Genomic DNA, 15,143 nt, shown 5'->3' with positions numbered 1-15,143 from the left:
TACGCAAATTCTTCTGCACAGTGTCACAAACACAAATCTAAGTATGCATTTGTGTTGGGAAAACCAATACAATCATAGTTTCTGACCACACTTCTCTCCCAACACTGAGCTCTGAACCTACACATCCACCATTAATACTCACGTTCACCGTCACACACATAAGGTTGAGAAGTGACCCAGGTTGCCAAAGGTTAGAGCCACATTCCACGGTGTCCCATTCCTCTCAAAGAACTAACAGATCATTTCACAAAGATGTCATCACCTGCCAACTAATGGCAAGTGACAGTCAGAATAAATGGTTCATTACCCCCTCCCCATTGCAGGTAGACCCATGGGAGAATAACAGCAGAGACAAAGGAGACTTCAGACTTGACTCTTACTGCAGGAGACTGACCAGACAAGTAAGATGGGGGCTTGTTCCAGCCAAAGAGCTGGAACTCTTTGGGCCCTAGAGTTGGGGTGGGGAAATAAGAATGCAGTCTGACTTTTTGCAGACTTCTCAAACTCAGCTGTAAATCATGTAGGGGAAAAAAGACTGCTCTTTTAGCCTGGGTTTTCCTTGTCTAAAAGGAGATTGGGTCACACCGTAACACTGTCTCTTTTGAACAAGGCCCCAACACTTTCAGAGTAGTGTAGTGATCAACAGCATGGACTCTGAACCCACTCTCCAGGGTCTGAATTTCAGCCCCAGCTCCTATAATATGTATGACCTTGAGCAAGTTACTTAATTTTTCTAGCCCTCAGTTTTGCCCTCTGTTAAAAAATGGAATAATAATAGTATCTATCTAGTGGTAGTGTGATGTGATTTAAATACGAAGCACTTTTAAATAATGCCAGGAACTTAGAATGCTCAATATATGGAATTTACAAAACAGCAATTTCCTATTTTTCTCAGACCACCACTCTCGCATTACTTCCCTGCCCACAGAGAGGTGACGGTTTGGTTACCTCATTTCGGAGACAGGCCTCTAAAGCCCAGAGAGAACAAGACTGGCCAAATATCACAGAGAAAGAATAATAGGATTGGAACTGATTGCTTTTGGTTTACTCAGCCGGTGTTCTCATCTCTCCCTTAGGAAAAAATGAGCATGGCCTGAGGAAACCTGGGGAGGAAATATGACTGGGGCCAAGCAGGTTGTAAATAATACTAATAACAATGACCACTTAATATGTGCCAGGCAGTTTTAAGAACATTCTGTGTATTATTTCACTTAAACCTCACAGCAACCCTATGAGGTCATGACTATCATCATCAGCAGCAGCAGCAGCCAAAAAGAAGAAACTGAGGCTTCAACTCCTAGAATGGCTTTAAGCTGGGATTTGAACCCAGGCAGTCTGACATCAGAGATGAGGGTGCAACTGCCACACTGTACTGCTGTCCAAAAGACAAAGGAACAATATAAGTTCTTTTTGTTTTTTTTTTTAATTTTTTAAATGTTTATTTATTTTTGAGAGAGAGAGAGAATGAGCGGGGGAGAAGAGAGAGAAGACAGAGGATCTGAGGCAGGCTCCCTGATCACATCCAAGAGTCCCATGCAGGGCTGGAACTCAGGAACCGCAAGATCACGACCTGAGCTGAAGCCAGAAGCTCAACCAACTGAGCCACCTGGGCACCCCTAAATTCTTTTTGAAGTAAATAGATTGAGGCAGTGTAATGTTAGGGTTATGTCCTAACTTAAAATCAACAGTTTAAGTCCAACCTCTGGCACTAATTATTGAATATCTTTGGGCCTCTGCTTCCTCAGCTGTAAAATGGAAATAAAACTATTTCTTAGAGTTGTGATAAAGCTTAGGGAGATAATGCATGTAAAGCACCCAGGGCAATGCGTAACCCAAGGTAAGTACTCGGTAAATAGGAGCAATTGATGTTATTAACTATGCTCTCTGCAGGATTTGCCTGGCAATACACCTCCCCATGTCCCTTCTCAGGGAAAATAAATTAGAAAGGAGAAAACATTTATAAGCTGCAGGGAAAATTAAGAACTGGGCTGAGCAACAATTCCAGACACCTTTTCCTACCTTCTGGGTGTGTGGGGGGGGATTGGGGGGTGGGGGTAGGTGGGAGGTGAGTACTAGCATTATTAACATCACCATCTCCTTCCTTGAGGAACAGATCCCAGCAGGCTGCCCCCCAGCGTCTGGTCACTTATAGCCTGAGTGAGAATGCTCTTTTTTCTTAAAGAGTTTTCTTTTTCTATGTCCTTTTCACATAGGCTGTTTTATTTTTCATATCAACCTTATGAGATATCAGAAAAGGAGGATGGAATCTCAGGTGTGTTGAGTGTCTTCTATGTGCCAGACAGGATGCTGGACACTTTCCATCAGTGATTTCATCCTCACAATACCACTGTGAAGTTAACCTCACTTTAAAGGTGTTGTCCTGGGGCGCCTAGATGGCTCTGTTGGTTGAGCGTCCGACTTTGGCTCAGGTCATTGTTAAGGTCAGGCGTAGGGCAGGGTAAAGATAAGAGTCAGAAGCTAAAAAATTTTAGCAGTCAAAGGCTTTATTGGGAACTAAGGTCTCGGGTGAGGTTCCGTGACTCAGGGAGAGAGAGAGAGAGGAGTCAGGGAAGTCGCACCCTGGTGTGGTGGGGTGGGGTTTTTAAGCTGCAGCGGTTCAGGGTTTAGGTCTGGGTGGGCCTTTTTTGCGCCAGGTCATGCTGTCGCTTGGTGATTGGTTGACCTTCAATTCGTTCTGGTGCGCTGCTTGGGGCTTTCCGTTGGGTTGCACTGGCAAGATGGCTGTCCCCTCCACCATGGTTCCAGGGACATCCTAACAGTCATGATCTCATGGTTCATGGGTTCAAGCCCCGCATCGGGCTCTGTGCTGACAGCTCAGAGCCTGGAGCCTGTTTCAGATTCTGTGTCTCCCTCTCTCTCTGCCCCTCACCCACTTGCACTCTGTCTCCCTCTGTCTCAAAAATAAATAAACATTTAAAAAATAATAATAATAATAAATAAAAATAAATAAAAGTGTTGTCCTGAACCCAGTGAGGGTTTCTTCTTTTCTTATGTACATTTTCCTTTTATCTCACATATCCAGCACAACCCTGGCCAGAGGTTGTGTCCTCTTGAGGATTTTCTATAAACCAAAATATTCTGAAATCTCACTGTCCTCAATACACTGATCTTTGCATAATCCCAAGGCCCATAAATTGAGAGTAATTTGTCCCCAGTGGATCTGAAATCAAATTATGATTTTGCTTATTAGCTATATGATTCTGTGCTAGTCACCTAACCTCACCTCTAAAATGGGGATTTGACACCTCCTACTCCACAAGGTTGTGAAAATTAAATAACTTTCATAAAAGTGCTGTCAGTCAGGTCTCTTCATGGAAACATTTAAAATAGAATCATCAGTCAGCTTAATCTCAGAAAAGCCCCAGAAGGGCAATAGAATGCCTATATCCCTGATCTTCCATCAGGTAGGACTCCAGATCTGCAACTGTGGTTGGTGACTTTGGGAATTTGGGGGGACAACAAATGCAGAAATTCCCTGAAGTGATTGTTGAGGAAATGGCCTTTCACCACTGTCAATGTGTGATTTATATCATCATGGAGACATCTAAATCCTTTACAATCACATACTGCACAAAGCAGTTTCACCTATATTGTTTCATGTGACATTCACTAAAGCTCCCAAGAATTAGTCTTTGTCATTTAAATTGTCCCACTTGCTTTGTTACTCCTTTCCCCTTCTTGGAAGTGGTCCATCTGAATTTGCAAAATCCTTCCCATCTTCCTTTCAGGGCCCATCAATTATGAAGGCCACACTTTGGCCCAGAATCCAGTCCTAAATCCCCAAGATCAGTCTTCTTTCTGCTTCCTGAATTCATACAGCACTGTACCTTACACTACTTTGTATTCTAGTCATTTATATACTTGTCTTAACCTCTGCCCCTCCACCCTACCTTCTTACTAAATCCACAAACTCTTCAAAGGAAAGAATGAAGAAGGAAGGAATGATTTCTTTGTTTTATGTCAGTCTCCCTTTAAAGATATTTTTATTATGAAATATTTCATGTGTGTGTTTATATATAAAGTAGAGGAAATTTATAATGAACACCCATGTACCCATCACCCAGCTTCAACAATTATTGCATCTATGCCTCCACTCCTTCTGCCTTCTCACTCTGGATTAAAGAAAATCCCAGATAGCCTGTCATTTCACCCATAAATACTCCAATAGGGACACCATCTTTTGCATTTCTGTGTCCCCTACAACAGGAAGATCGTTTTCATCTGTGCGCCTTACTACTGGGAGCACATAAGATAATTTCTGAGCACCTACTATGTGCCATACCTTGTGCTTGGCTCAGGAGGTTCTGTCTGAGCTAAGGGGGCACACCAGAACCAAGCCACGATGTTCCAAACCAAGAACTGCTACAGTTCCAGACAGTGAATATGAGGTGCACGTGGGAGCCCAGGATCAGGAATCAAATTTCACTAACTGAATTGAACGGAATCGGTTTTCTCTCAGGGACAGCCAGAGTTCGAACTGGTCATGAGACACGGGTTCTCCAGGAGGAGGCGCTGCAAAGGCGGAGGTGCAGTGGAAGTCCCCTGCGGGAGACTGGGAAGGCAGCCAGAGCCCGCTAAGGGTGCAAACTGCAAGCAACAATGCAGTTTAATAGTCGAACAGAACGCCGAGCGCCAGGGCCAGAGAGGGGTCCCAGGGTTCAGGTGTGGGGCAGGGGCGCGGGGACGCTGGACAGGCTGGGCACCTGCTCCCCAGGTCTTCCCGATGCTGCCAGTTGCCCCGAACTGCCGCCAGTTCCTGCTCCAACCATCGCTCTTCCTGATAGAGTATCTCCAAGCAGGGCACGGCGCAGAGCAAGGAAACACCTGTTTCCAACAAGAAAAGAGGTAGGGGGAAGCCCCCACCAGGCTTCCAATGGCTTCTCATCGGGTTTGCTCTCGGGAGCCTTGTAAAAGAGCGCCCAGAAAGCCAGTGCAGATCATTTTTCAAAAAGATCACTTTCTATTTCTTACTCCCTCCTACTTTTCCTAAGCTGTAAACGTCCCTTTAAAAAAAAAAAAAAAAATGTCTTCTTTCCTCCGTGAGGTTTCCCGCTCCTCCCAGACCCCTTAAAGACTCCGGCTTGGTGCTCGCAGGGACCGCTACTATCCCCAACTTCACTCGCCTTCGTGTTTTTCACTTCCTTGGCTCCCGCCGACCTACAGGTGGGGAGTGGGACTGGGGATGGGCAACAGAACAAAGAAACCAGGGAGCTCCTGTCCCAGGCCAGGCGCCCCTTCTGCAGTTTTTGACCAGCCAGGAACAAGAAGGGGTCAGGAACGCGTGAACCCCCAGCCCGGGTCTCAAGCCTCTTTCCAAAGGCGAGACGCCAGAGGAGGCGTGGGAGGTGGGAACTGCCCACGCTCAGCTGACCTCCACGCCACAGGCCTGAGTGGCCGTGGGCGCCAACAGCCTCCACGCACTGGGCTCCGTTATTTCATCAGCAGTTTCAGAAAAACCTGCCAAAAACAGTTATGCCTCACTGCAATGTGTAGCTTTTTCCTGCCATTTTTTTTTTCATAATAAAAGAGGGAGTGAAGCTCGCTTGCTCTCTCCTCCCTCACCCCCTCCCTTCCAAAAGAGCCAAAAGGATACAAGGGGGGAAAAAACCCACACACCAATCTCCGAGGGGATGCCAGTGAGGTGTGGCTTGTATTTAAATATCCAATATGTCAATGTAAGGGGAGTGGGTATGTATATAAAGTGCCGTTTGCATCTGATAGCTCGACGAAGCCAGCTATGAGAGGCCTAGGGAGATGGATGCGTAGGGGAAGCGCCACTTTGACTGAGAGAAAGGTCAGGAGCTCGTTGCCCCGCCGCTGAGAAGTTCCTTGGACGCGAACAGACGTCCACTGCAGCTAGGCAGAGCGCGGAGCGAGCGAGGGAGCGAACGAGCGCCTCCGAGTCGCCAGCGCTCGCTGAGGGGAGAGGTAGTTCGCGCCCCGCGGCCCCAGCTCGGCCCCGCGCACCCAGCCATGGCGGAGGTGGGGGGAGTCTTCGCCTCCTTGGACTGGGACCTGCACGGCTTCTCCTCGTCTCTGGGGAACGTGCCCTTAGCTGACTCCCCGGGTTTCCTGAACGAGCGCCTAGGCCAGATCGAGGGGAAGCTGCAGCGCGGCTCGCCCACAGACTTCGCCCACCTGAAGGGGATCCTGCGGCGCCGCCAGCTGTACTGCCGCACCGGCTTCCACTTGGAGATCTTCCCCAACGGCACTGTGCATGGCACTCGCCACGACCACAGCCGTTTCGGTGAGGACGCGGCGGGGAGGGACGGGAAGCGAGCGGACGGTTCTCTGGTGAACCGATGGCTCTGGGCTCCGGCTTGGGATCCGCGGGCCGCCCCCAAGCCTGTGCCGTCCGGGCCCGTCGAGGCTGGACACCGCCAGGGACGCGGGGCAGGCAGGATCGAATGGTGCAAACTTGGCGTCAGGGCTCCTGGCACCCTCAGAAGCTCCAGGGAGGAGGCGGGGGCGCCTTGAGGCGCGGCCTCTCTTTTCCCCACTCCACCCTTCTTCCCTCCCCCATAGCGAGGGGATCATTCTGACGACGCTGCGCTTAGGATGAAAGCAGGTGGAGCTGGAGGAGGGTAGAAGCACCAGCTGAGGAGACCAGGGACCATGGCTGTAGCGCGGGGTCGAGCCTCGAGAGCAGCAAGGTTGTCTGGAGCAGAAGCCTTCGTGGGCTATCGATGTGGTGGGTGGGCGGTCCGTGCCGGAGTGGCTTTTGGCTGACAGGGGGATCGGCAGCCGGCAGCCGTGGCACCTGTCTGCCTCTGGCTTGCTCTGCCTGGGGTGGAGGCCAATCCCGGTAGCAAGGCATGAGCTGGGTGTTGGAGAAACTGGGAAATCCTCCTGCTGTCCACTGCGTAGGGCACAGCCCTAGGTCAGCTATTGCCTAGATATACCTCTGGACTCCTTGCCTCACCGGGAGGAAATGGTCCGGGGCCCACTCCTGGGCCCACTCCCAGCCCCAGAAACAGGTGTCGCCTGGGCCCAGGACAGGAAATGTACAACCTCCATCCAGGATTTTCTCTGCCCAACACTTGGCAGATTGTTTAAAGAGCCTGTCTGACATACAAAACATAATTAGTATAAACCTTGATGTGGGATGGAGATCATTAGGTTTCGAAACAAATGTGTTCATTTCTCAGTAATTTGGCCATTTTTATTTTCAATTTCCTATTCTCTGTTAAACCATAATTCAGGTACTGTGACAGCTACCTTTACTCGGTAACCCCATCCCCCAATGCCCTATGGGCCCTATGGTCCAAGGACATCTTCTATCCCTAAGCCGGTAGGAAGAGGCTTTGCCTACCCTCAGGCATGATACCTGTTCCCTTGCTTATCCCACCCTCCCCCGTTCCCCCCAAACCTCCCCATCTTCTTTTTCCCCTGCCTTGCTAGAGTTGCATCTGGAGTAAACAGTAAAAGGAGAGGGGGGAAGCACAGAGGCTAGTTTCTGGGCAAGGCCAAGTCTAGCAAACAACTTAGGGTTGGGGCTGATCTTCCTTGCTGAGAGCAAGCAGGAACCCTAATGAGATCTATGTCATCTTGGGAAAAAAAAAAAAAAAACACTCACAGAGCTGGAGTACAGTGGGTTGTGTGTGGGGTGGGAGTAATGGAGGGGTGCAGGTGCCTGTATAAACTTGCAGCAGGTCCTCAAAAGGGTGATAAGGTGGAGTCAGGGAAGAGGGAGTATTAACTTGGCTCCTTTCCCTTCCATCACTTGTGACTTTGCAGTTCCCTTTTGTTCCTCTTCGGAAGGAATGGGACTCCCACCCTGGCCTCAGAACCTCCCAAAGTCTCCCAGAAATGGCCTAAAGACATTGGGGTAGTCCATTCCTGATATATAAAAAGAGGAATCATGAAATGATGGAGAAATGTAGGGTGGGGGGCAGCAGAGGTGTAGAAACTGTGACCTTGGCTTCCAGCAGCTAGTGTTTGTCTGACTTTGTGCCTAAGCTGAGCCAAATAACCTACAAGGTCAACATAAATTAGTAATAGGCTCTTAGGATAAGTGGTCTTTAATTACCTCCCTAAGGACACATCTTGATTTCTTTTCATCTCTCAGGCCTGCTAAGGGTAAGTTTCAGGAGAAATCAAAGGAAATAAAACTGGCAGGAGGAAGGGATGTTTTCATTGCTGCTTAACTGACTGCTTCATTTTTGGTTTTGCCTTTTAAAATAACACTGCCTGAGACCACCTCTGCACCACCTTTTCCCTTTCCTCCTTCCCTGGCTTCCTGGCAGTTCCATGTATTTCCTGTAAAGGAAATGATAACTAGTCAAAGCTGTCTCTTTGTAACCTCCGCTGCCAACTTTCAAACACACATTTATTCTTTCTTGGTTTAGCTTTTGGCAAAGAAAGAGGTGGCGTTTGAGTTTGCTAAGTCTCCTCCCTCCACATTTGAGTTAATCAGCCAGGGTATTCAATAAATCGAAACTTTAACATTCCATAAGTGCTTTGGCAGTCAACATTCCAGCAGGGTAAAGTAGGCCAGACTTAAGATATAAAATATTATAGATTTCTGCTTGGGGGGAGGAGGTAGTCTCCAAAGGCCATGTAAAGTAAATAGCTATTTGTTGTAATTTGAGAGCAGGGCCCCCAAGGATTACCCTGGAATCCATGTGTTCAGAATGAGTCAGGCTGAGCCCAAGAGCAGCCACGACTCCAAATAATAACCTGTTGGCATAGCCTATCCTCCCCCCTCCCCCACTCCATTCTGCAATCAGTAGTCAGGAGTATTTCAATCTCCACTTGGCTGGTGGCATTCATGAGGTTCACAGGGATACTGACATTCCTGAGGGGCACCTGTGGACTGGCAGAACTTGGGAGATAGACTGGAGGAGAGGCCTCACACCAGGTGTGACGAAGCAGGCTAATGCAGCTGGTTCAGTTTTTGAGCAATCTGGTTCTTATTTGTCAAGATGCCAAAGCAGCACTGTCTTGGCCCTGAAGGTCTGAAAGGATGGCTGAGGGAGCCAGGCAAGTCATGTAACCAGATTCAATGACATGTTAGCCAACCATCTAGCTAGGTTCTGAAGCAGTGGACCTCAGGGCAGATCTGTTTTAACTGAGGCCATGGGGGGAAAGATGTAAGAAGAGCCTGTAAATTGTCAAGCAAAGGCCAGAGGCTGAGATGGACAGGTCAAGATGAGGCAGAGTAGAGGGAGGTCCTGGACCTTGAAGGGGGTGAGAGTGCTGAGGAAAAACATAGCCTACTTAACACTTTGCCTCAACACTTTGCTGTTAACTGCCCTCTCCAACTGTAACTGAGAAAATGTGAAAATGGCTTGTTTTCTCTCTCCCTTCATGCTGGCTGAGATTCAGGAGGTTTAGGAATATCTGTTCCATCATCATGTGCTACTGGGTTCCCACAGTTTGAATCCAGCTAATAGGAAAATTGGCAATGAAAATGATGCCCAAAGACAGCTGGGCAGGGATGATTCCAGCTGTTGGAGACCCCTGTTACTGGACACAACCCAAGTGACTTCCTGTATGATCTGTCCTTTGGCATCAGGGTTAACAGAGAGTTGGAGAAAAACTGTGGTGACTCAAATGGCCACACCTCTTGGGTTTCATGATTTGTTCTCAGACCAGGTCTTGGACAGTGAGATCACAAGTTGCCCTCTGCTACTTAGTGAGCTCAGGGTGATCAGAAACATGAGATACTTAGAGAATGAGGGAACTAAGACTTGAAGCTCAGAAGTAATCTGTCTAAGCAAAGCAAATAACTGAAGCCTCCAGCAGGTTGGTATCACTCAAAGTTTAGCACACAGAACTGAATCATGACCTGGTTTCTTTTTTCCTTGCCATACTGGCCATTCTCCTTTGAACACACTCCTGTTTTTCCATAGACCTCTGTAAACACAGTAGAACTAAAAACAGTACACTCAGTGTGGTCTAAGGCAGAACAGAGAGGGGGCTGTCTCCTCCCTTATGCCATTACTAGACCTCTATCAGTGCAAACTTAGATCACACTAGCTTTTTTTTCACATTAGCTTTTTGATAAATTTTAATTTTTACATGACTAGTTTTACATTAGCTTTTTACATTATTATGAACTAATGCATATTAGTTTTACATTATCATGAATCACGCATACTGATCTTATCTTGTCCAAATCCCTTAACCATTGTTGTGTATGTTTTGCTAAGCCACATCTCCCCATTCCAATGGTGGACTGACTTGTATTTAATGAAAATGCATAGAAACACAAAAGAATATAACATTTTTTCAATAAAATATACATGATTGCCTGAAGTACAGAGGGGGGTGGAAGCAGAGTATGGAAATAAAAAGAAATAGATAAATAAAAAGCCCTGGTCCAGACCAATTATGATAACAGGCAATAAAGCAAGGAGTGTGATTAATTCAACTGTCTGCACTTGTGGCTCACCATCCCCCAACAAAACCCCAAACACAAAACATCTTGAGTAATCAGTTTGGGGACCAAAGTGCAGGACTTTACATTTATTCTAATTAAAGCTTATTTTGTGGAGTCAGTACATTTTTCCATCCTCTTGAAATCTCTTCAGATTTTGATTGTGTCACCTTCTCAGCTGTACATCTTTTGGAAGTAGAGTAAGCAGTTTCCCTATGTCCTCTTACAAGTCATTTATTAAAACGTTATACAAGGCAGAACCAAAATCAGACACTTGTGCAATGCAGCTAAAGGTTTTGATCCATTAAATCACTTCCTCCTTAACACCCACTTGACACCAGCTATTTGCCCTTCTCCTCCTGCCATCTTGTGTCAATGTGTTTTCCCAAAACTCCTTTCTTGTGCTTATAAGTGTTAGTAACAACCTGATTGACAATAAAATGTAAAGGATTTCAATGTTAGGGCACCTGGGTGGCTCAGTTGGTTGAGCATCTGACTCTTGATTTTGGCCCAGGTCATGATCCCAGGGTTGTGGGTTGGAGCCCCATGTCAGGCTCCATGCTGAGTGTGGAGCCTGCTTAAGATTCTCTCTCCTCCCTCCCTCTCTCTCTCTCTATTTTGGTGGCCAAAGCCTACACTCTGAGTGTTCTATACAATGGCAGCAGAACCTTTTGCATTCTTCAAATAGATCCAAGTGGGCCATGGAAACATGTGCCCTAAAGCTGCAACAGCTGCACACCTATCTGGCAGTCCAAACCACTGGGGCTTTTCAAGAGACTTCCCACTGGAGTCTTGAATCTGATTTACAAATCATACTCCCTATGTAGATTACATAGAATATTGTTACCCTTAAGAATTGCATTTTTGGATAAGAAAAACAGCCAGATATGAGCTCATTTCATACCTTTGGATGCCTCTGCGAGTCAATCATATAAAGTTTTGGTCTGTACTTTGAAAAACATGGTTAGAGACAGAAACATAAAAGAGGAATCTACTTGACCATTGTGTTTGTATCCATGGAACAACAGATTGTGCTACCTTAGGACAAAATTGTAAAGACTTCAGCATCACCAGGATTTCAGTTCTGGGTCCATTTTCCCTCTTAGAAGTTGATTTCTTTTTTCTTCCTACTGCTGCTGAGTAAATGAAAACATTTTCAAATCCTCACCTCTAACCTTGTCAGCTAGAGGGATGTTTCTGAATGTCTTCCAAACTTTCCCCTTAAAGTTGCAACATCTCAAATCAGTATTAAGTCCAGTACTACCTGCCAACTCTTGGCCATGGGTAAAGTTAAAATTCTAAAGAGAGAAGGATAAAATGACAGGCTTATCAGCCTGGGGCTGCCCTGGCTAAGAGCATTTTATAGGAGAAGGCTCTCACCAGGCCATATTTTGCCTTCTGCCATAGGTAAGAAGAACAGACTTAGTGAGTGGCCTGTGTGGCCTTTGTTAGAGTCAAGTACCGGCAGTTGACAGCCTCATGTGGCTTTAAGGACATGGGAGCTAAGAGGGTGCAAAATGAATTCAGCCTAGAGGACAACAAGATAATGCTGTGTGCTCTAGGGAGGAGGGAAGTGACTTTGGAAACATACAGAAATCTAGCCACATTCTTCCATTAATAAAGTACCCTCCCATTTCTTGAACTGTTGGTATTTAACAGCAATAGTACCTTGTAATTATGAAGCTTTTGTAGCCAAAGCCTTCACATGGTCTCTTCTTCATAATATGCCTAAGAGTGTTGAGTAAGAGGTTGTTCCACCCACCTTACAGATGGAAAAACTGAGGCCTAGAGAGACTCAGTATCTTTTCTGAGTTTCCATTGTTGCTGCACAAGATGGTGTCATAGGGAGTTGGGTATAGATGACTGGTAGCTCATGTCACCTGAATAGCTTCCTCTTGGCTTGATGTCAGTAATGGAAATGGCATTCACTTTTTTGCTCTAGGAATCCTAGAGTTTATCAGCCTGGCTGTGGGGTTGATCAGCATCCGGGGAGTGGATTCTGGCCTATACTTAGGAATGAACGAGCGAGGAGAACTATATGGGTCGGTAAGTTTAAGGTTTTCTTTTCATCAGAGGCTATTACCACCAGTGTTTGGACTATGTAAGGCAAACGTATAAAAACATTTATCTAGCACTTGAAATACTTCTGTCAACTGTGAAGGATTAGTGTCTTCTAGTTGCTTCTTGGATGCCTGGGAGCTTGCTATATAACACTTTCACTCATTCAGTTCCCATCAAAACTTAAGCTTTTCTGTGGTACATTTGCTTTCACCTTTTCCATTAGACAGCCAGATAGTCTGATGATAATAGTAAGCTGTGCTGGTTTGTCAATAGATGGTAAGGGTTTGGGCCATTTACTCCCCTGAGGAGCACCTCTGAATTTTAATGGGTGCCTAGAGGAGTAGCAGACTAGCTGGCACAAAAATAGGCAGTGGAAGAGCTGCCCTTCAGATTGAGATTCTGAGATTAAAAACACAGTCCCTGATTTCCAAACTGCTTCAGCTTAATTCCATAGGCCAAATGAAACAAACAAATGAAAAGTGAGGGTTCCAGAGTCTGGTGACAGGCTTAAGTCCCCAGCTAGGACTGGGTTGGCTGCAGTACATGTTCTCCATTCTGGAAGCTAGCCCAGAGCTGGGGAATGGTGAGTGACTTTGCTGACCTTAACCCTTTCAGGGTTTGGCTTTTGAGCCACATAGCACACTTTCTGGCTGCCTACACCCCATGAAATCAGAGCACATTTTTCCCTGACACCTAAGAGATAGGCCTGTCCCCAGCACTTGGTATCGGCAACCACAGCAAGTAGTATGCCAGCTGGATCAAGTGTGAGAAGGGGCAGAGGCAAGAGACCTGCCTCAGGAGCTGCTAGCTTGAAGTAGCCAGATTGGAGGAACTTTTCAAGGAGATCTTTTCTGAGCTTTTCAACTGACAGCCCTGAGGCCCTTCATTAGGAGAGATCACAACTCTCCTCTCGTGGAGCTTTATATAGATCCAAGGCCTTTGCCTGCTAGTTGACATGGTTGTCTGTAATATCAATGGATTTGACATTATTTGCCCTAAGTAGGTAGAAAATTAGGGTGCCAGAAGAGCATTGGAAGACCATAGCAGAAATTCTCAGGCTCAAAGAGCCCAGTGAGACCAACTCCTTTGGTCTCCTGCCTTTAGGAAAGATCTCTCCTTAAACATTTCAGTGTGGTTCATGAAAGAAGATGAAGGCAATAAGGACAGGACTGTTTTGTGCTATTTGGAAAGAAGATGCCTCAGGAATACTGGGAGATAGGACTGAAATTTTCTAATGTCAATATGCTATTGATATTTCAGCAAGCCGGGACGGGAGAAAGAATCATATAATAGGCTCTGCTTTATTTTCTCACCCTCACAGAAAAAACTCACACGTGAATGTGTTTTCCGGGAACAGTTTGAAGAAAACTGGTACAACACCTATGCTTCAACCTTGTACAAACACTTGGACTCGGAGAGACAGTATTATGTGGCCTTGAATAAAGACGGCTCACCCCGGGAGGGATACAGGACTAAACGACACCAGAAATTCACTCACTTTTTGCCCAGGCCAATAGATCCTTCTAAGTTGCCTTCCATGTCCAGAGACCTCTTCCGCTATAGGTAATGGACCCCTAGTGTGACCTCTGTGACCCCTAGGGCCACAGTTGTCTCTGCAAGCACTATACTCATAGCTTTTCAGTCTTCTTTCCTATAAATTTAGATAACAGAGAAGCACTTAATGTTCAACTCAACCCAGCTGTTCCCTTGTTCAAAGTGTATATCAAAGTTGGGTTATTTGGGAGAGGGATGTGGGAGGATGGGTGGGCTACAGAAAATCTTGTATATACTTATTTCTTTACTCATGTTCTTTCCCCCGAGGTGGCACGAGAAAGAATGGGGGCCCCTGCCAAGGGCCAGGGGTATCTTGCCCCACAATCCACCCAAATACTTTGACAATGGGTAAATGAAAGACCAAGGAATCTGCCATAGATGCTACATACAGAGCTTTAGGAAAGTCTCATTAAAATCCTTGGGGCTATGGCCCTGTTGCAGGTCATCCCTGCACTGGCTATGGAGATTTATCATTTGTCCCGACATGCAGGTTTCCTGCCATTGGACCTGGGAGATGGGGTAGATTGTGAGAAAATGATATTAAAATGTAAGCATGGATACTGTGCATAAGGACAAACTATTTATGAAATGTACATGCTATTTATTTTATATATTTATTTATTTCAAAATAATTTTATTTTTAATGAGAGATGCTATGACTGGATTTTCATCAGAAAGAATAAGGTCCTACTGAAACAGGATAAATGAGTTATTAAAGGCTTTTATTGGCAATAAAATTTTATATTGTAACCATTGTCTAATTCTACTGAGTTATACATTTAGTGGGATGAGAAGGTTGGTTATACATTTAGTGGGATTAGAAGGTTGGTTACCTTCTTTCTCTCCAACTTATTAGAATCTCCTGATGTCAGCATTATGCTGCCTAGCCTAGAAGACTTATCACCAACAATGCTAGCATTATTTAGGGGCCTTATCTGAAGTCCTTTCAGGTTCTATGAGTTTAAACTTAGTGATGCATCAAAGCTTCAGGAAGGCCTGGACCAATAGCTCTTACAGAAGCTCCTATTTGTGCTTAAGACAAGGTGTAGATAAACACTCTTTTGGGATTTGGTTAGGCCTCAATGCCTGAAGGTCAGAAACCCTAATTGGTGGCTTCTTTAGATAT

The 15,143-nt window shown here is 45.9% G+C and overlaps 1 protein-coding gene across 1 annotated transcript; it reads left to right on the top strand.

Annotated features, from left to right (window-relative positions):
- Positions 1-3,992: 3,992 nt before the first annotated feature.
- On the top strand, positions 3,993-14,731 carry FGF16 (fibroblast growth factor 16). Its single transcript, XM_081793955.1, has 3 exons — positions 3,993-6,268; positions 12,345-12,448; positions 13,785-14,731. The coding sequence occupies exons 1-3, from the start codon at positions 5,995-5,997 to the stop codon at positions 14,028-14,030; spliced, it is 624 nt and encodes a 207-aa protein (XP_081650081.1). The 5' UTR covers positions 3,993-5,994; the 3' UTR covers positions 14,031-14,731.
- Positions 14,732-15,143: the final 412 nt, after the last annotated feature.

The sequence above is a fragment of the Panthera onca genome, chromosome X (assembly GCF_046562875.1).
Source record: "Panthera onca isolate mPanOnc1 chromosome X, mPanOnc1 haplotype 2, whole genome shotgun sequence".
NCBI classification, from domain to species: Eukaryota; Metazoa; Chordata; class Mammalia; order Carnivora; family Felidae; genus Panthera; species Panthera onca.
Note: the sequence above shows the minus strand (reverse complement) of the source record. Positions and strands in the feature narration are given on the sequence as shown.

What these genes read in the sequence shown, in the direction of transcription:
- FGF16 (XM_081793955.1), top strand. Translation starts at nt 5,995, where the DNA reads ATGGCGGAGGTGGGGGGAGTCTTCGCCTCCTTGGACTGGGACCTGCAC. An exon ending in CCACGACCACAGCCGTTTCG is followed by an intron (nt 6,269 to 12,344) that starts GTGAGGACGCGG and finishes TTTTTGCTCTAG; the next exon opens with GAATCCTAGAGTTTATCAGC. An exon ending in GAGGAGAACTATATGGGTCG is followed by an intron (nt 12,449 to 13,784) that starts GTAAGTTTAAGG and finishes TCACCCTCACAG; the next exon opens with AAAAAACTCACACGTGAATG.